Source organism: Lingula anatina, chromosome 3 (genome assembly GCF_051362555.1).
Source record: "Lingula anatina isolate TDL-2025a chromosome 3, LinAna3.0, whole genome shotgun sequence".
Classification (NCBI taxonomy): domain Eukaryota; kingdom Metazoa; phylum Brachiopoda; class Lingulata; order Lingulida; family Lingulidae; genus Lingula; species Lingula anatina.
This window is the reverse complement of record NC_141769.1, coordinates 14,777,008-14,796,785: the sequence shown is the minus strand read 5'-3', so window position 1 is coordinate 14,796,785 and position 19,778 is coordinate 14,777,008. Positions and strand designations below refer to the sequence as shown.

General features: G+C 36.0%; 2 protein-coding genes across 4 annotated transcripts; both read left to right on the top strand.

Moving 5' to 3' along the window:
- Positions 1-12: 12 nt before the first annotated feature.
- Positions 13-8,568, top strand: LOC106181311 (torsin-1A-like). Of its 3 annotated transcripts, none has more exons than XM_087008454.1 (6): positions 13-114; positions 5,298-5,390; positions 5,793-5,965; positions 6,862-7,037; positions 7,622-7,746; positions 8,072-8,568. In XM_087008454.1, the coding sequence occupies exons 1-6, from the start codon at positions 81-83 to the stop codon at positions 8,341-8,343; spliced, it is 873 nt and encodes a 290-aa protein (XP_086864580.1). In that variant the 5' UTR covers positions 13-80; the 3' UTR covers positions 8,344-8,568. The 3 variants fall into 3 exon arrangements, with proteins under 3 accessions (XP_086864580.1, XP_013421097.2, XP_086864581.1); XM_013565643.2 differs by lacking the exon at positions 13-114 and adding an exon at positions 3,604-4,126; XM_087008455.1 differs by lacking the exon at positions 13-114 and adding an exon at positions 4,508-5,021.
- Positions 8,569-12,908: 4,340 nt separating this feature from the next.
- LOC147762946 (snaclec coagulation factor IX/factor X-binding protein subunit A-like) lies at positions 12,909-14,519 on the top strand. Its single transcript, XM_087009763.1, has 3 exons — positions 12,909-13,050; positions 13,708-13,910; positions 14,166-14,519. Exons 1-3 carry the CDS (start codon positions 12,993-12,995, stop codon positions 14,409-14,411), a joined length of 507 nt encoding a protein of 168 aa, XP_086865889.1. The 5' UTR covers positions 12,909-12,992; the 3' UTR covers positions 14,412-14,519.
- Positions 14,520-19,778: the final 5,259 nt, after the last annotated feature.

The following is a 19,778-nucleotide window of genomic DNA, read 5'->3' as shown; positions in this document are numbered from 1 at the left end:
TGGAATGAATCGAACGAAGTGAGGTATATTAATAGTTTATTTCGGGTCGGTTCCATTACATCGGAGGGGTGGCAGGTCGGATGAGTTCATTCCACTGGAGGAGTGACTGGTGGGGTGAGTCCATTCCATCGGAGGGGTGGCAGGTGGGGCGAGTCCATTCCATCCGAGGGGTGGCAGGTGGGGCGAGTCCATTCCATCGGAGGGGTGGCAGGTGGGGCGAGTCCATTCCATCCGAGGGGTGGCAGGTGGGGCGAGTCCATTCCATCGGAGGGGTGGCAGGTGGGGCGAGTCCATTCCATCCGAGGGGTGGCAGGTGGGGCGAGTCCATTCCATCGGAGGGGTGGCAGGTGGGGCGAGTCCATTCCATCCGAGGGGTGGCAGGTGGGGCGAGTCCATTCCATCGGAGGGGTGGCAGGTGGGGCGAGTCCATTCCATCCGAGGGGTGGCAGGTGGGGCGAGTCCATTCCATCGGAGGGGTGGCAGGTGGGGCGAGTCCATTCCATCCGAGGGGTGGCAGGTGGGGCGAGTCCATTCCATCGGAGGGGTGGCAGGTGGGGCGAGTCCATTCCATCGGAGGGGTGGCAGGTGGGGCGAGTCCATTCCATCCGAGGGGTGGCAGGTGGGGCGAGTCCATTCCATCGGAGGGGTGGCAGGTGGGGCGAGTCCATTCCATCGGAGGGGTGGCAGGTGGGGCGAGTCCATTCCATCCGAGGGGTGGCAGGTGGGGCGAGTCCATTCCATCCGAGGGGTGGCAGGTGGGGCGAGTCCATTCCATCCGAGGGGTGGCAGGTGGGGCGAGTCCATTCCATCCGAGGGGTGGCAGGTGGGGCGAGTCCATTCCATCCGAGGGGTGGCAGGTGGGGCGAGTCCATTCCATCCGAGGGGTGGCAGGTGGGGCGAGTCCATTCCATCCGAGGGGTGGCAGGTGGGGCGAGTCCATTCCATCCGAGGGGTGGCAGGTGGGGCGAGTCCATTCCATCCGAGGGGTGGCAGGTGGGGCGAGTCCATTCCATCCGAGGGGTGGCAGGTGGGGCGAGTCCATTCCATCCGAGGGGTGGCAGGTGGGGCGAGTCCATTCCATCGGAGGGGTGGCAGGTGGGGCGAGTCCATTCCATCCGAGGGGTGGCAGGTGGGGCGAGTCCATTCCATCGGAGGGGTGGCAGGTGGGGCGAGTCCATTCCATCGGAGGGGTGGCAGGTGGGGCGAGTCCATTCCATCGGAGGGGTGGCAGGTGGGGCGAGTCCATTCCATCGGAGGGGTGGCAGGTGGGGCGAGTCCATTCCATCGGAGGGGTGGCAGGTGGGGCGAGTCCATTCCATCGGAGGGGTGGCAGGTGGGGCGTGTCCATTCCATCGGAGGGGTGGCAGGTGGAGACACTCCATTCCATCGGAGGGGTGGCAGGTGGGGCGTGTCCATTCCATCGGAGGGGTGGCAGGTGGAGACACTCCATTCCATAGGAGGGGTGGCAGGTGGGGCGAGTCCATTCCATCCGAGGGGTGGCAGGTGGAGACACTCCATTCCATAGGAGGGGTGGCAGGTGGGGCGAGTCCATTCCATCCGAGGGGTGGCAGGTTGGGCGAGTCCATTTCATCTAAGGGGTGGTAGGTGGGATGAGTCAATTCCATTGGAGGGGGACAGGTTTGGGGCGAGTCCATTCTATCATAGGGTGACCAGTGAGGCGACTTTATTCCATCTGAGGGGTGGCAGGTAGGGTAATTCCATTGCATTTGAGGGGTGGCAGGTGGGATGAAACCATAGGAATTTCTTGAAAGTGGTCACAAGAATGCACGAAGGAATTGGGGATATAATGCAAATATGATTTTAATTTTCTCAATTTGGTCCATAGAAAATGCACTGAAAAATGGGCTTTATGTTCCACCCTAAGAATGTAAGGTTACAGCCGAATCTTTCCACCTTCATTCTCTGTTCAAATTTCAAACGGAAGTATTCATATAGGTCACCAAATAAAAATGGAATACGTACCCGTCAAATACAGACCCGTCCTATATAATGAAACATAGAAAAATTATATCCAGGAGAACGAACGAATTAGTTTCATTTTGCTAGAGTACAAAAATTTAATTTAATTTTTAAATAGGAAGATTGTAAATTTATATTAAAAATCTCGATGAGCTTCTGAAAAGAGAAAATGTTTACATCTTTAGACCAAACGGACAGCTTCTTTACATTCTAATAATGCATGTAATATCACAGAGGTAGGGGTACTTAGAACTGAAATTTAGTGCGTGTTTTTTTATTTATGCTTAGGCCCAAGAAATGCCGACGCGAAAAAAACAAGCCAAGGTTACTTAACGCTAAAATCATGAACTGTAATTAGTTAATGATAAAACTATTTGATGGTTCTTGCTAGAGAAAGAAGCACTGATAACCCCCCCCCCCCCCCCCCGGGGGGGGGGGGGGGGGGGGGGGAGGATGGTTCTGCGGCCGTTAATATATTTCTCCTAATATTAAAAGTTAAAACACTTATTGTAGGACATATTGACGCATTTCAGGAAAACGCAAAAGATCTCATTTACAAATAATCTTCGAAGGATATAACAAGCACATACATGTAATTTGGTCGAAATAAGTAAGTTTTAATATGAGGCTTCCGTTGAGTATTTTCCTTACCCATAAAAGGCACTTATTTAACGTGATTCATGAATGCGTTTTTTTTTATACTCCGCCCATCGTGTGACTAAGTCATTAAATCCGGCGATTCGTGATTTTTTAGAATTTGTTCACGTGCATTATCAGTGAGATGTGAAAAAAATATTTACCGTGATTTGTGATTTGATAACTTATTTCCCCAAGAACCGTGTACAGTGGAAAGACACTGGAAATTACAGGCTGTGTCAAATATGTATCTGTTAATGCATTGTTATATGAGCACTCGAAATGCGAATGTGCGTGTTAATTTTGTTATACGTATAAAGATGATTGAGAACTTGCCTTAAGCAAAACTAGATTACCCATATCTCGTCTGAAGCAAATATGAGAACTATTATAGGTACGATTGTGTTACCTAACGCCTGTGCAATAATAACAACAGTGACAATTTTTTTTGTTCAAAGTAGCGCTACAAAAAGGTTTCAATTTAATTTTTGACACCTTTAAAATTACAAATACTGATATAAAATGAGACCTTAGAAACAACATTAATCATAAAATCATAAGACAATGAAAAGATGTTTTAAATTCCTTTTAAAAGTATCGCAATTGTCGTCAGAATTACTGTTGATAAAATTTGACCGTAGAATTTGACTATGAAATTGATCTACACAATCACGGGACACAATTATCCTTGGATCAGAAGTGTATATTAATTATCCATTGATCTTGGTGGTAATACTTGAATTTAAACACGCACGCGATTGTCAAGGGGAACACAAAATGTTTTTAAAAAGCCTAAAAGTGCAGACCGAAAATTTTTTCAAGCAAACTTAGGTAATGTAAAATAAACCTAACGTTTACCCCGATGTTCTTGGAGCATAATTTTGTTACAGGTAGCTGGATAAAGTATGTTATATTACTTATTATATTGACCCATGGAACAACTGTGTGAAAATACCGGTAGACCGACACTCTTGCTAAATACGACGGTAGACCATCTACAGTGTATATTCAACAGAATAGGGCCTAATAAACCAGCTCATTGGTGTTTTATCATATTTTCGTAATCTACCTTCAAGTTCCAATAGTTTTGGAAAAAATACAGGTAGACAATATCTATTTTGGCATGAGACTTGGCGTGAGAAATGTTGGCTGAAATGTGCTGCGCTGAGTGTTCAAGAGTGGAGGAAGAAAGTTTCGCCTTTACGCCGACAGGGGGCAGTATCTAACAAAATGGCGGCGCCCATGTGCTGAAATTTTAAACTTGACGTCTATTAGTGAAATGATGTATATTTATGAAACATGCAGGCGAATAGCAACATACTAGTGTCTGTTTTGTTTTTTCATCTTGCGGTATTCTCCCTATGTCCAGTAGAAACTCTGGAACCAGTAACATCTGGGATAGCAGTTGTTACAGCTTTGGCCGCATCGGGATTATTTGCAGGTTATGAACTCCTGAAATGTCGAATGTACGAATGTTGCGACGACAGATGGCTCATAGCAAATCTGACTGGTAGGAAACATAAGGCCTTATTTTAAAAAAAGCTCTTGTTTTGTTCTATGATTATAAAGTTAATTTTGTGGGAAGACTGAAGACTTACTGAATCCTGTCTATAATAAATAATGAAGGGTCCACACGCTTGAATACCACCTTGTATGGCAAATCAGCCTAGTAAATGAACCTAAAACCACATTTATAAAAAATTAAGAATCCCCTGCTAATATACCATGCCAAAATACTTTCAAATATGGCTTAAGTATTTTAAACAAATTTGATAAAAATGCAGAATCTTGAAAAGTACATCTAAATGATGATGGAAGTAGACACTGGATCATCCTCAAACTTGGTATAAACAACCTTTTTTTCCAGGCTACACCCTCTCATTGTTTGTTTGTTAATCTGATGTATGAAATTTCCAGAATCATGCAGGCATGAACATCTCTGCCGTCTTAAAATAAATCACAAACATACACCTGTGTGCCATTCCAGCTGTCCAGAATGTTGCTCAAAGTTGAGATGAAACTATACCCTCCACCAGGGAGTTGGATAGAAACTAGCCTCTGACAGGGCCATGGATTGGTTTTTCACTTGATATTCCTAGATAAATCTGTGGCCTATTATCATGTCAATTTTTTCTACTGTGAGTTTTGGTGTGGAATTAATGTCATCACTAAGTTGTCCTACAGTATAGAATACGTCACCCAGTAGGATAAAATGGTCCTTATGAAAATGGAGACATGCAATTAGACTGCTATAGTCATGTCTGACCTTTACCAATTCCTCTGTATAGCACCCGAGTGTTTCTGTCACATTTTCATAGGACAGAGGGATTTAGGCCTGATTTAGGGAATTTCATACACCCAATTTACAAACCATCAAAAGGAGGATGTAGCCCAGGAAATGCACGGTAGATGTACCAAAATTGAAGGTTATGCTAAAGAAACTTTTTTTTCCTTATTGTTTATTTTCCAAGATTCTCTTTCACAAGTTTACCTTATTGTATAGTCTAAATACCTATCCGTGTTAATGGCAATTTAAAATTTGCTTGAGTGTGAACATTCTTAACATGTTGCATTACACAACTTTTAATATGCATACACTTTGCACATAAAGTGATGAATTTACTCTGTATGTTTGAAATGAATAACAACAGTAATTACATATGTATCTCTTCTTTCACAAGGTATGAAGACAGCATTGGAATCTCGTCTCCATGGACAGCATCTTGTTGTTGATACTACTGTCAGGGCCATCACAGGACATATTAAAAACAAAAGTAATTAAGTATTAGTAACATGTTAAGAACCTGATTAAATGGAGGAGGAGTTTTTAAAGGAGAAATTCAATAGATCAGTATTTTACCTTGTGTCTGAATAGTAGTTGTCATACAATGCACTGTGTTCTTTTATTCTCCACTCCTATTTCACTGTGATATAAGATACATTTTGTTGTTTTTGGTAGTCGTGTTTCCCCGAGTAAGACTGTAGAACAATACAATGTCATCTTAGTTCCTGTAATAGAGTGGAGGTTCTGAGTGTATATATATTTAAGGATATTTAGAGTGATTCAGATAGAACTCTATACATGTTTGTTAATTTAACATTTTTTACATTAATTGTTCTTTGTTTATAACTTATGTGAGAGTATGTTTAAATGCATGCCTTATAATACCTTCCAGATCCACAAAAAGCCTTGGTTCTTGCCTTCCATGGGTGGACAGGCGGAGGGAAGAATTTTGTTAGTAAGATAATAGCTGAGCATCTCTACCACAAGGGCATGGAGAGCCAGTATGTTCACCTGTTTATTGCCACACTACATTTTCCCCATGCCAGCAAGGTGGAGACATATAAAGTAAATAATCTTGCATTCTTTCTCTCTCTTTGTTTATCTTTCTCTCTGTGTTTGCTTATTAATTATAGAAATAATGCATTTATGGATAAATTTTTGGTATGTCATGCAGACAATTTTGAATGTCATTCATTGCAATATTATTAAACTTACTAGTACTTAATTTTCTGGGGTTATACTAGCTTTTTTTCTCACTTATTTTTCAATGAATGGTTATCATTGTTAAATACAGTTTTAAGAATGTTATCATTATCTAAACAACATTTTAGAATAAGCTAGTCCCAAAAGATTACTAAGAATAAGTGGGCAAATTCACAAAGGCAAAAAGAAAAAAAAACGTGGAAATGGTACCCTCTACCAGGGTGGCAGATATTATAGGGAAATATCTTGAAAAAGCCAGAGAATGAAATGACTGTCTATTCATCAAAAGACATTTCTGTGAATATCTTGTGAAAAATCAATCTGTTGCCCTGGTAGAGGGTATGGGCATGGTAGTTATGAGATTCGAGCTCACCAATTTTTATCGTCAAATGTTTTAAACGAGTTAAATGCAACTCGTAAAGAAGAATTTTTTAAAATTTATTTAGAATATTTATGCTTCTTGTGTTTAGCCTTTATTCCTTTTTATAGTGGTTTAAGGATCTATTTGTGGTAGTTTTTATAATCAAAGCTGAGACTCTTGTGTAGCGCACTTTTAAAAATAGAATTTTTTTTATTATAAGTCAACAATTTTCTTCCTCAAAAGAAAGTTATTTTGGCAAAATGTAGTCATGCATCTTTTAATTACACTCTTCTGCTTACTTACAGTAACACTTATCTTTTTCCATCAAATAAACATCAAAAATTCTGAATTCAACTAATTTATAAATATATTGAATTTCTTACTTTGTTGGTTCTAGGACCAGTTGAGAACTTGGATTAAGGGAAATACCACCAAGTGTCCTCGCACTCTGTTTATATTTGATGAGATGGATAAAATGCCTGAAGGCCTTATAGATGCAATAAAACCTTTCCTAGATGTTTACCCAGAGATAAATGGAGTAAATTATAGGAAAACAACATTTATTTTTCTAAGGTAATGTCACAGGTATTTCTTCTTTTCCTTTTTTTTTCCTCATAATGAAGCTTTAATGAACTTTGCAATTTTCATGTGTAAATGTGACCTATAATAACTGGGGGTATTTTTTTTTTTTTTTTTTTTGCTTAGATGGACTCTAAAACCACATTCCTATAGATACCATTGGTCTATGTGGATCTACCTAATTCTGCAGGGACTCTTGCTAAGTGCAGTTAGCTGAACTGAATGTACTCATCTAATCACCAGCTTTTCTGTATTCTGCTCAACACCAGGAAGAGGCATGTCATTCAGTTAAGCTGACTGCAGTCAGCAAGAGTCCCCACAGAGTTGGATCGATTCAGTCAGACCAATGGTGTCTGTGTGAATGGGGTCTAAAACATTGCAATGCTCATCATTCAGACAGTAATACCGTACTGGACAAGCTTATATTAAATTTGAGCAAATTAGGCTTTGGTAAATTTGGATAAGGTCACCTGAGTGCAACTTAGCTCATTTCATTCTGTTTGAATTTATTTGTAAATGTAAAAAAAAAGAAGTCAATATGCTGATGTAAAATATTTATAATATTAATCCCATTTCAGTAACACTGGTGGTAATGCAATCACAGAGCACACCATTGCCCACTGGGAAAAAGGAAAAAGGAGGGAGGAGATAAAACACAAGGACATGGAAAACGTCATTATTTTGAGTGCATACAATGAACATGGTAAGAGTCTTACGGTTCAGGGATTTTATATAACACTCACTTCTGGGATATTATATAACACTGTTGCCTGTAATAGAACCAACCAGTAGTAATATCATTCAAATTAAAAAATTAATATATTTAGAATGAGATTTTAATTTCCAGAAGAAAAGTCTAGCTTAGTGAATAGTATAATTAAAAGTAAGAAGTAAAATTAATATCATTTTGTCACTGAGATAGATAAAAAAAAATTAATTATCAAAAATATGAAAAATCAATTTTTTATGAATTTAAAAAGTGTGTATATTATCCTAGATTTGTTGTTTCGTTTTCATTTTTCCATCAGGCGGCCTGTGGCACAGCAATATCATTGAAATGAACTTAATAAGCAGCTTTGTACCGTTTCTTCCTCTGGAGAGAAAACATGTCAAGATGTGCATTAGGGATGACCTGAGAGCTAAAAATATTTCAGATGAAAAAATTACAGAGGAAATTCTCAGCAAAGTAGCAGATGAGCTGCAGTACCACCCTCCCAGTAAACAACTTTTTTCAAAGTCTGGATGCAAAAGAGTGTCTCAAAAAGTTGACTTGATTTTGGAGGATTTTGACTATGATTGAACCTTACTTCAATGTGTTTTTTTAAAGTTGTTTAGTATTTATTTTTGCTTGTCCAGGGGTCTTTGCGGAAATGGTGCCTGCGGTTTTGCTTTTCCAGGAATCGTGTTAATAATTTAAATGATATCATGTGTCTGCTAAGATTAGTTTCTTTGTAAAACGTAATGTTGATAACAAGGAAAGTCTGTGTACTGTCTTTCTTAAAATAAACACAGTCAAAACTTTAAATGGACTCCCATATTCTTTTTTTTTCTGAGAGCCATTTTTACCGCGAATTCTAGTGAGAACGCAGTAAGCTAGTAGTTTCAGTGCCCTTTATCAGAGGTCTACTCCGCCTTCTCTTACGGTTACAGAATTGGACTAAACACTTGAATCAAAGTTTGTAGCAGCTAAAGAAGACCTGTAGTAGAACATAACGGTGTGCACACGTGTCTGGAGTTTTATCCACTGACCATCGGTTAATATAAAATTAGGGGACATTGCTTTAAGGATACGTTCCAAAAGGCAAAGTATACATGTAAAAACCACCGTACTTATTTACGATACTTTTTAAGCCAGCTTGCTACAAAATTGGTAGAGTATGAGGATTTATATAAAGGCCACCCATGAACATACAGGTACCCATTTTAGTGGACAGTCAACTTTTGCCAGATCAGTCTGGGCATATAAATGTTGTGGGGGATCTTTCTACTGCTATAACAGTGACTGCCATCAGCCTTCTTTTTTTTTATGTACAGACACAGATGTGTCTGTACATATTGCCATCACCTGCGTCTGTCGTCGCCGTCGCCGATGCCGTCGCCGGCGCCGTGCACTTTCTTTGTAAACACGATAAGTGGAAGGCAGTTTCACTTTTTGGCTTTATATTTACAGAGCTGATGAATATTCATAAAATGCAGGTCAAGTTCGAAAATCAGCATGATCGGGCCATTATTGTAGAAGTTATGCTGTTTTTTCACTTTTCAGCATATATGCAACCTTGTGAACACATTTTAAGGAAAACCGTTAGGCCTGTTGTCATTAAAACTCACAGGAGTAATCAATCTTACTAAAACGCAGGTCAAGTTCGAAAATCAGCATGATCGGGCCACTATTTTAGTAGTTATGCGGTTTTTTCATTGTTCAGCATATATGCAACACTGTAAACACAATATAAGAAAAACAGAAAGCCCAATTGTCATTAAACTCACAGGAATGGTCAGTCTTACTAAAACGCAGGTTGAGTTCGAAAATCAGCATAATCGGGGCATTATTTTAGAAGTTATGCTGTTTTTTCACATTTCCTCAGGTTTCCTCAGATTTAATTCTTAGGCATGTTAATAGCCTTATTATTTAAGTAATAAGATACGTAAAAGTGTTTGTTTGACATTTCCTGCATCTTTACAACATTGTTAGTTGATTATGTAAAAATGATGGTAAACTTTTTATCATGTATTGTGTAATCAAGTGTCAAAAACGGAAATAAACTCATATCATTGCAGTTTGTCAGATTCAATCATCCACTATGTTAAGAATCTCAGAATGGAGGAAATTGGACATTTAACACTGTTCTATTGATATATATTCTCATCTCATTAATTTTCTTAGTTGGTCATAAAAAAATGGCAGTAAAATGTTTATTTTGTTTTATGTTAAAAAAGTGTTAAAAACGGAAATAAACCCATTTCAGAACAGTGTTGTCTTGTTTACATTTTGGCATTTTCAAGATGTGACTTTGAAGTTCCATGGGCCTGAAGACCTTTGCTAGTCACATTTTCTGAATATCTGTGATACTAATATTTTATAATTAAAAATTAATGGTCATTATGCTGTTAAACATTATGTAATATTGCATCAAAATTTGAAGAAGCCCCTATTTTGGGCACTGCTCCCATGATGACCATTTAAGGAAAATCATGTCAATTACTGTTCTCAAACTTACAGGAAAGAAACATGGGACTAAAATACAGCTTCAGTAGGCAATGCAGTCTGTTTGGTAACTTTTTCTGGCAGTTAAACAGTTTTTTGTGAAAATTTATTTTTTCACATGTTGGCATTTTTAAGGTGTGACTTTGAAGTTCCATGATCGTGAAGACCTTTGCTTGTCATGTTTTCTGAATGTCCATGTTACTGATATTTTATTAATAACATTTGATGGTCATTATGCTGTTAAACATTATGTAATGTTGCATCAAAATTTGAAAAAAAACCTATTTTGGGCACTGCTCCTATGATGACCATTTAAGGGAAATCATGTCACTTACTGTTCTCAAACTTACAGGAGAGAAACATGGGTCTAACATACAGCTTCAGTAGGCAATGCAGTCTGTTTGGTAAATTTTTCTGGCAATTTAACAGTTTTTTGTGAAAATTTAATTTTTCACTTCTTGGCATTTTCAAGGTGCAACTTAGAACCTCCACGGGCTTGAAGACCCATGCTAGTCACATTTTCTGAAAATCCATGACACATATTTTATTATTAAAAATTGATGTATTATGCTGTTAAGCATTATGTAATGTTGCATCAAAATAGAAGAAAACACAATTTTTGGTGCTTCTGCCATGATGACCATTATGGGAAAACCGTGTTACTTATGATTGTCAAACTTTCAAAAAAGAAACACAGGACTAAAATGCAGCCCAAGTTGGAAAAGCAGTCTGATTGGCTTCTTTTTCTGGAAGTTATGCATTTTAGTGAAATATTCATTATCTTTTTGGTATATTCATTGTGGGACTCGGAGCTCCCATGGACATGAAGCCGGATGGTAATCATATTTTCTACATGGTCATGCTATTTATAGTCAATAATCAAAAATTGGTGATAATTATTCTATAATTTATTATGTAATGTTACATCAAAATTGACAATAATCTTTTTGCACTGCTACTGCAAACATTATGAAAAGAAAACTGTGTTATTTATTATTATATTTAACTTATGAGCATGATTTTTAGGATTGGCATGCAGTTCAAATTAGAAAGCCAGGTCAATTGGGTTATCATTTATTATTGAATTTTATGCAATTTTGTGTGAAATTTCATTTTTCTCATTCTGGCACTTTCTAAGTATAAACTTGAACTCTGATGGGCCTGAAGCCTTATGCTTTTACTTTCGTTGGTGTTACCTGTTGTGCAAAATTAAAATTTGATGTTGACTGTGCAGTTAAACATAATGTATTATTGCATCAGAATTGGTAGTCTCTTATTTTGTGCATTATTGTTTTGTGCTTTTCTTAAGTTGTGACTTATGGGCCTGAAAGACCTTTGAGAGGGTCAGTCTGTAAATTTCCCTTGGGTATCACTTAGCTAATTTCGGTGTTATAAAGTAATTTGCCTAATTAATCAGCCATTAAATGAGATTACATAAAGCACACTTGTTCATATTTCCCTGTAAACTCCCATAGGTTAAGCTCTCTGCTAGATTAATAATAAGGAAGCAGTGATAATTATGCAGGTGAATTTTGTTTAATATTGCAAATAAGTTTTTAATATATATATATATATATATATATATATATATATATATATATATATATATATATATATATATATATATATATCAAACTTAAAGATTAAAAGTTTGAATAGCAGCTTCATTGGAATTATATTTACCTCTGCCAAGGAGGTTATATTTTCACCCCTGTTTGTCATCAACATAACTCAAAAAGTTATGGACCGATTTTGCTGAAATTTTCAGGAACTGTCAGAAGTGGGCCAAAGAGGACAATAATCAATAATAATCAACAATTGCTACCTTGGCAGAGGTCTGCACTCTCGGAGCGCTTTTCTAGTTTTGTTATGTTTTCCTTTATAATTTTTTCTCAAACACTTGCATTTGTGACTTTTAACTCTCATCCGCCTGAGGCTCTGACATTTCTGTATTTCCACATAAGCAGTTGTATTGTTTTTATGTCTTTAAACATTATGTTACTTATGTAATATTACTTTATGCACTGTCATCATTTTTCAAATATTGAGACTTTCATCATGTGACTTTGGTCTCTCATGGTCCTGAAACTGTAATCTTATTGAAAGGGTAGATTGAGACCATCTTCTGGGTCTTCCGGAAGACAGTCAGGTTATTAAGTTGATATTGCCTGGTATCTATTTTTTCTTCTGTTGGAAGACCATCAAAATGGAGGATGGATCAAAATAGATACTTTGTAATACTGTCAGAAAATATCTCTGGGTCCGCTCATGTTATTGACCATTTTACCTGTTGTGCATGATTAAAATTCAGTGTTGACTGACAGTGCTATTATAAGCATTATTTATTATTGCATCAAAATTGACAAAATGACCTATTTTGCATCTTTATTTTCTGTTTTTTGTCTGTACATTTGACAGCTTTGCTGCCTTGTTTTTTTTTTTTTTTTTTTTTTTTTTTTTGTTTTTTTCATATTCAACCTGGAGAGGTTGAGTATCAAATATCTCGTGTTGTGATAACGGTGGCATTCTAAGAAACGTGAATTACAATGAAAAATTATCAACAAAGCATCCGGATATTTAAAAACTAATGATTACGTGTAAACTAATACCATACTTCTAAGATTTCATAAAAACACGGCTTGGTTTAAGAACGCTTTAACTACGAAACGTTTAAGAGACGCCTCTTCATTTGACTCGGGCATCGCTCAGAAGAAGTTGAAATCTGTTTGTGCGCTGTTCTTGAGATGGCTAGTGGGCCTTTTGTTCTCCTGCTACTGCTTTGCATGGGCTTTGTCTTTGGAGGTAACGAACCAATACAACAGTACATTAAGTTTTTAATTAGTATCTTATTCAAACTTACGTATGTTTGTATGTTTTCACGAAATCTAAAACTATCAGCACTGGAAAATACGATAAGAGCATTTTAAATGGTAAAAATGATAAAATGTTATAAGAGAATATTTTTACCTATGTGACGTGTTTAAACATTTGAACTTATCAAAAGACTTAATATTCATTTTAGAAACGATTTACAGGTAAAGTTTAACACATTTTTGCACAGTGATTACCTTTTCTGAAATAACTGACCTAACAATTCCAATTTATTTTATTTATTATTATTATTTTTTTTTTTGGGGGGGGGGGGGGTCATAAGTCACGTAAATAAGGCTTCCATAAATCAAAAAGACCGATAAACAACACTTGTTATCTGCATGAAATAGGCAGTTGTTTTCTATTTAATAATGCACAAAGACCATGAAATTGAACTAAGAGAAAATTCCTTTTAATTAGATATTAGTCATTAAAACCGAAATTCCGATTCACTATTATCCATCCGATATAAGTAAGACACATCGGTATTTATATTGCAGTCCATTAAGAAATGGTTTTTTTCAAATATTCTAAACAAAACAAAAACCATGATACTTTGACAGTTGGTGTTATTTTTTCCGTATTCAGAGTCCTTGGTTGAACGGTCTGCCACAAAAAGGAATGCATGTGGAAAATTCTTCGATTATAATTTTAATGGCCGCTGTTATTACATTGGTTGGATACCTAAAACGCAGTCTGAGGCGAGATTGATTTGTAAAGCCATGGGGGCAGATCTCGTGGCAATAGAATCATACCAAGAGGACAACTACTTGTCACTGCAGCTGAAAAACGTATGTTACTTTAAAGTGTACTATCACTCCATTGCAATGTTCATATGCAGTACGTGGCTAAGTTCGTCATACATTGATACTTATTTGTACTGTTAGTGTTATTTAACATTCACCCGTACTGCTTGTTTTTTAATTTCATTGTTGGTACATGTACATGTAACTACAATGAACAACAAAAGCTTTAGTAATAAAATGTATCATTTAATATATCATACAAATCAGAGAAGTGCAGCTCCGTATCCCCCTTTTTTTCAGATGAATGGTGTATGTTACTGGACCAGCGGTCACCAGGTGTTTCCAACTAGTAATCACCACTGGATATGGAAATCTACTGGGAAGACCATAGCTACCTACGCACGGTGGGTTCCAAACGAACCAACGCACACATCCTCTGAGTATTGTTTGTGTCTTTATGAACCACAAAAATTTGCCTGGATTGATATTACATGTGGAGTCAAACGACCATTTGTGTGCGAAAAAAGTGCAAACACAGGACGATGAAATTCTAATTCAGGAAAGACAAGTTTATGAGATTAACTTGAGGAACTAATGTTCCATTGTGTATTCAGATTAAAGCGCTTTGCCAATAAAGACTAAGGTCTCAAAAGAAACTCATTTTAGTAATGTTCCTTTTATTTTTTTATATATATAATTCCTCGGGAAATAATTTGCCGTTCCTTTTGAGATAATCTAAATTGTGTGCTGTAATTTTTTGTATCTGTTTTTGAGTGGAAATATTTGTCGGCATTATATTCAATATAAAATATATGAAACCTTTCGATTCACCAATGGCGGATTAGAAATACAAATTACGCCATTTATTTCAGTAATACAATATACTTTTTTGCAAAATTTAAACTGTAAGTAAACATTTGGCTATTGTTTATCCTTCAGTATAATTTGCTGGTTATCGAAATTGCGTCAGAGGCGAGATTGGTTTGTGTCGAGAGCCAGGGGGTTCAATCGTATCAGGGGGACTACTACTTGTCTCGGCAACTCAGAAAGTTACTGGTTATGAAGACATGTTGTTCTAGCATATCTTTATTTCTTCATTTCACGAATAATTAATACAGCACCTAGTATCACAGACCATGACAATTTTTTCTACTGTGAGTTTTGGTGTGGAATTAATGTCATCACTGAGTTGGTCTACAGTATAGAGTACGTCACCCAGTAGGATAAAATTGTCCTTATGAAAACGGAGTCATGCAATAATTGGACTGTTATAGTCATGTCTGACCTTTATAGCACCCGAGTGGTTTTGTCACATTTTCATAGGACAGAGTGATTTATGCCTGATTTGGGAAATTTCATACACCCAATTTACAAACCATCAAAAAGAGGATGTAGAGTTTAGTTGTAAGTTTTCGCGTGATGAAGTTCTCAATAGGATAGACACAGATAAAGGAGCTTGTGATATGGAATCCTTTAATACATTAGAGAATAAGACAAAAGACATTAGGGAGGAATTTGATAAGTTTACTTCTTTCATGATTAGTAAGGATGAGACTTAGGAATTCTGGCACAATTTTATACATAGGGACTGTTTTGTGTATGTAGCCTACTATCTAGCTATTTGCACCGGGAACTGGTTGCTAAGAAACTATTCAGTTAAGCACATTTGTAAACTTATTCATTCCGTTCAGTCCAATTTCTACCACCATTTACTGCCCCACCACCTAGCTGATCTAAAGGTATTTCCAGAATCTGTTGTTAACCATTTCAAATTAGGAGGGTTTGTTGTCAACATTACTGGACACTCTTACAGTAGCATTGCACTTGACGAGGCACATGAAAGCTGCATAAATAGAGATATAAAGAAAACCATTGACTCTCCTTCAGACAGTTTGTTAAATAGGATGATTTATTACCTGCCATTTAGAGCTAAAGTCTTAAAAAACATTGAACACATTCTCCCACATGGTAAAAAAACAAGATGAACCCTACAAACAAAATGCTGTTAAGTTACAGTTTGAAAACAACATACATGTAAGAGATTATTTAAAGAACATCAATGCAAGCCACTTTTTAGCATCAGACTAGATAGATTAAATAATGACAATAAAATCCCACTTATACACATTTTTACCAAAGAGATGGCAAATGAAAATCAGCGTCAGGATTTGTTGAACTTTCTTAATGTAGGTAACGAAGAATTTAAACAGTTTCTTAAACATAAGATATTAAAACAAGATGAGAGAAGGAATTACACAAGGAAAAGAAAAGTTCTGCATACCATAATAAGTGATTGTCAGTGAATCCAGACAGTAGCCCCATTAGTTATTTCAGAAGTTTGTTTAATAAAGATCTCAGTTATTCAGAAAATGTTTCTATTTGGTTAGGTAATATAAGGTCGGCTTTGTTAGATGTAGAATCTTTGGAGCATGTATTGCCACTAGAAGATAGCTTATTTTAGAGTTACACTGGTTAAGGACTTGTTATATAGCACAGATGTGGGGACAAGCAGGCCAGAATAGGATAGAGTATTGAGATGTCTTAGAATGGGGGTACCAGTTACAAGAAGGGAAACTCAAATATAAATTCTTAACAAATGAGGTGGATAAATTAGCACAGGATAATTTTAATTTCTTAATGAAAGGGTGTAGTTGTAGGAAGGTAGGATTTTCATTACAAAATTTAATTAACTGAACGGTAATAATAAATGATACAATCAGATGGTGCTACCACAGACTTTTTACATAACTGCTATATTTGGATTTTCATTTCAAAATTTAATTAACTGAACGGTAATAATAAATGATACAATCAGATGGTGCTACCACAGACTTTTTTCAGGCTACAGAATTTGAATGCTTTGGGTTGCACACTTTTAGATTGATATGTCAATAATAAATGACCCAATCTTGATGTCAAAGCTGATTTCCTTAAAATTTCAGTGGACTTGTCCACATAATTATTTTGGGTTAGAGAATATGAATGCTTTGGGTTGCACACTTTTAGATTGAAATATCAATAATAGATGATTCAATCTAGATGACAATCTTTGATCATAGGCTTTGATTTGATTTTATTATATTCGTATTTCATTAGGTGTTTCTACAGAATTATTTGAAAATTTGTTACTTTGAGTTGCACACTTTCACAAAGATATGTCTTCAACAACAGAACTGTATGTTCTTAATGGGGCAACTCGAAATTTCTTTAAAAAATGAACGACATTTTATCAAAATCAAATGGACTAGGTACTTGGTTTTTTCAATGAAAAATCACAGACAGTTGTGAATTTTACACATACTGTATTTTCTAATTCATATTTTTTTAAGTGTAATTTTCTAATTGAGTGGTACAACAAAACTAAGAGTGCCCTACAGTTTTATTCTTTATAATAAAGACACAAATCCTACATGGAAATATATTTTTGAACTGAACTTTGCAAATTTTCTATCCCTTATATCTCGAAAACTGGCAGAGACACGGACATTGTTACCATTGATTGAACTTGTATAGGAGGTCATATTCTGGCAGTCTCACTGTTGACCTTTGACCTAATTTTTACCATGATCTGAACTTCTCAATTTTTCAACGAATGCTATGATTTGTCAAGGGTAGAGTTACACACTATCTATAGAACCTTCTTAATTGTCAGAGTAAAACGAAGATTTTATTTTTACAGGTGTTTAATTGGTTGTATTTTATTTAGATAAGACAGATTACTAATGTGCTATATATATTTTTCAGTAAATGAAAAGAGACAGGAAGTGAGAGGTCTTCAACAACTTTTATAAAACTCTTAAGTCTTAACCATAACAACACCTTAACAGCTGACTGCCCACATACCTTGTATAAACTATGGATTCTGCTATGGTCTGATAGCCAAGGTATGAAATACAGTAGTACAGATATTGCATATATGTAAAGTAATTTTAATGAGGAAAGTTGCTTTGGAATATAAAACCTTTGAAACATTCAAATATGAATTTGTGTGAAATAATTTTTAAAATTACCTTTGTTTCATTTTTCAGATAACAGCATTGCAAGGGCCACATATTTCTTATTAAAAGGACATATAAGGAATGCGTACTGTTTGCTGTTAAGAAGAGACAAGAGATAGACATTTTTCTGTTATAACTCCTTGATTTTATATACAATTATATATCATAGCTTGGGGTATTTTATATGCTAAAATCATGTCTGCATATATTAGTGTGTTGCCATTGTCTGGTGGCAGCGTGGATTTTTTGCTTTTTTTTATTACCAAAGATAAAGCCTGATATAAATAAAGATGGAAAGTGACATCAGTGCAATTTAAATTCAACTGATTAAAAATTATTTAATACTAGTATCTCATCTGCTGAGAACATTAAGGTTATTGTAATGTTACTGTAAAATTGAAATAGTATTTAGCTGCTGTAAAATTAAAATAGTATTTAGTATTTAGCTGAGGGGTACACTCCCGTCTAGACAGATAAAATTTAACTAGTTAAAATTGATTTAAGATACATCTGATAGAATCTACTATTATTATATAATTTTTTTAAATTTTATATTTAAATTAAATATTGAAATTGGTACAAGCATTTAAGAAGTGGTTGCATGCCTGAAATGTGCAATAAATTCTTTTGTTTCATGGGCATAATGGCCTAAATACCCATTTTGTTGCTAATAAATTACTACATATATATATGTACATGTACATAGTTGTTTTTTCTTTCATTTTTCACTCCATACAAGTCTCACTGGCAAAGATTTTCTTAAATGAAAATACACTTGCGATAATTGTTAAAAAGTTGACATAAGACAAAATAAGTTATAAGTAATTAATAAGTAATAATGATAAGTAATACTGAAGGTTTTTTTTTTTCATTTTTCATTATTATTTTTTATACAAACATCGTATATGTTTCTTATCTCCCATAGCACTGTGGTGCCTCGATATGAAACCAGACAACTTTTGTGTTTTTACGTTAAGGCCGATTTTATCTCTTAACCAGGTGTGCAGCAGCTAATTACAAAGGCATGTAAAGGAAATCAACCAGGTAAATAACTCCTCCTCACTGACACAAGATGTCAAGCACTGTGAAGTATGTTTGTTTGTTTGTTTGTTTTGTTTATTTAAGTGACCTGTGCTATAATGCAAGTATTTACAGATACATTTTTTTCTTTTTGCACCCAGCTCCAGTGGGCTTATAAGTCACTGTTTCATTTATATTATTCGAATATATTAATGAACAAGAAAATACATAGAAACAATAAATAATTTATAAATAAACATATAAATAGCAATGCTGTACGTTCAACTAATAGCAACTATGGAAATATAAAACATTAATTACATACAAGTATAAATAGTAGAATGTATATACAAACTAGGACGTTACTCATTATAAATGAACTCTTTCCGTATCATACACTGTATAGGCACGTTTTATATGATAACTAAATATTTTTATATGTTTCTCCATTAATTTTGCAAGTTTCTCTGGCACATGTAAGTTCAAAAAGTCTAAATCAGTTGCTGTTATTTTTGTCAACATCTCTTCTCTTATGTTATCGTAGGCCGCACATTCAAAAATATAATGCTTTTCATCCTCTATCTTTCCACAGTCACACATCACACACACACACTCTTTCTTCCACATTTTCTCTCACAATCCTGCCCGTTTCTATTCTAATCGGAAGTATACCAAATCTTAATTGTGCTACCAATGATCTAGTCATTTTATCAAATTCGTGGGTTACATAGTTCTCAACCTTGTATTTATTTTTAGATAGTATATAAGTTCTGAGTTTACTGTATTAGGGCAAATCTCTCTCCCATTTACTCGCCACTAGATCTCTCAAGCATGCTGCACATCTATCCACATCCACTAACCCCATACGTTCAAATTTATTTGTCATGTCTAATTT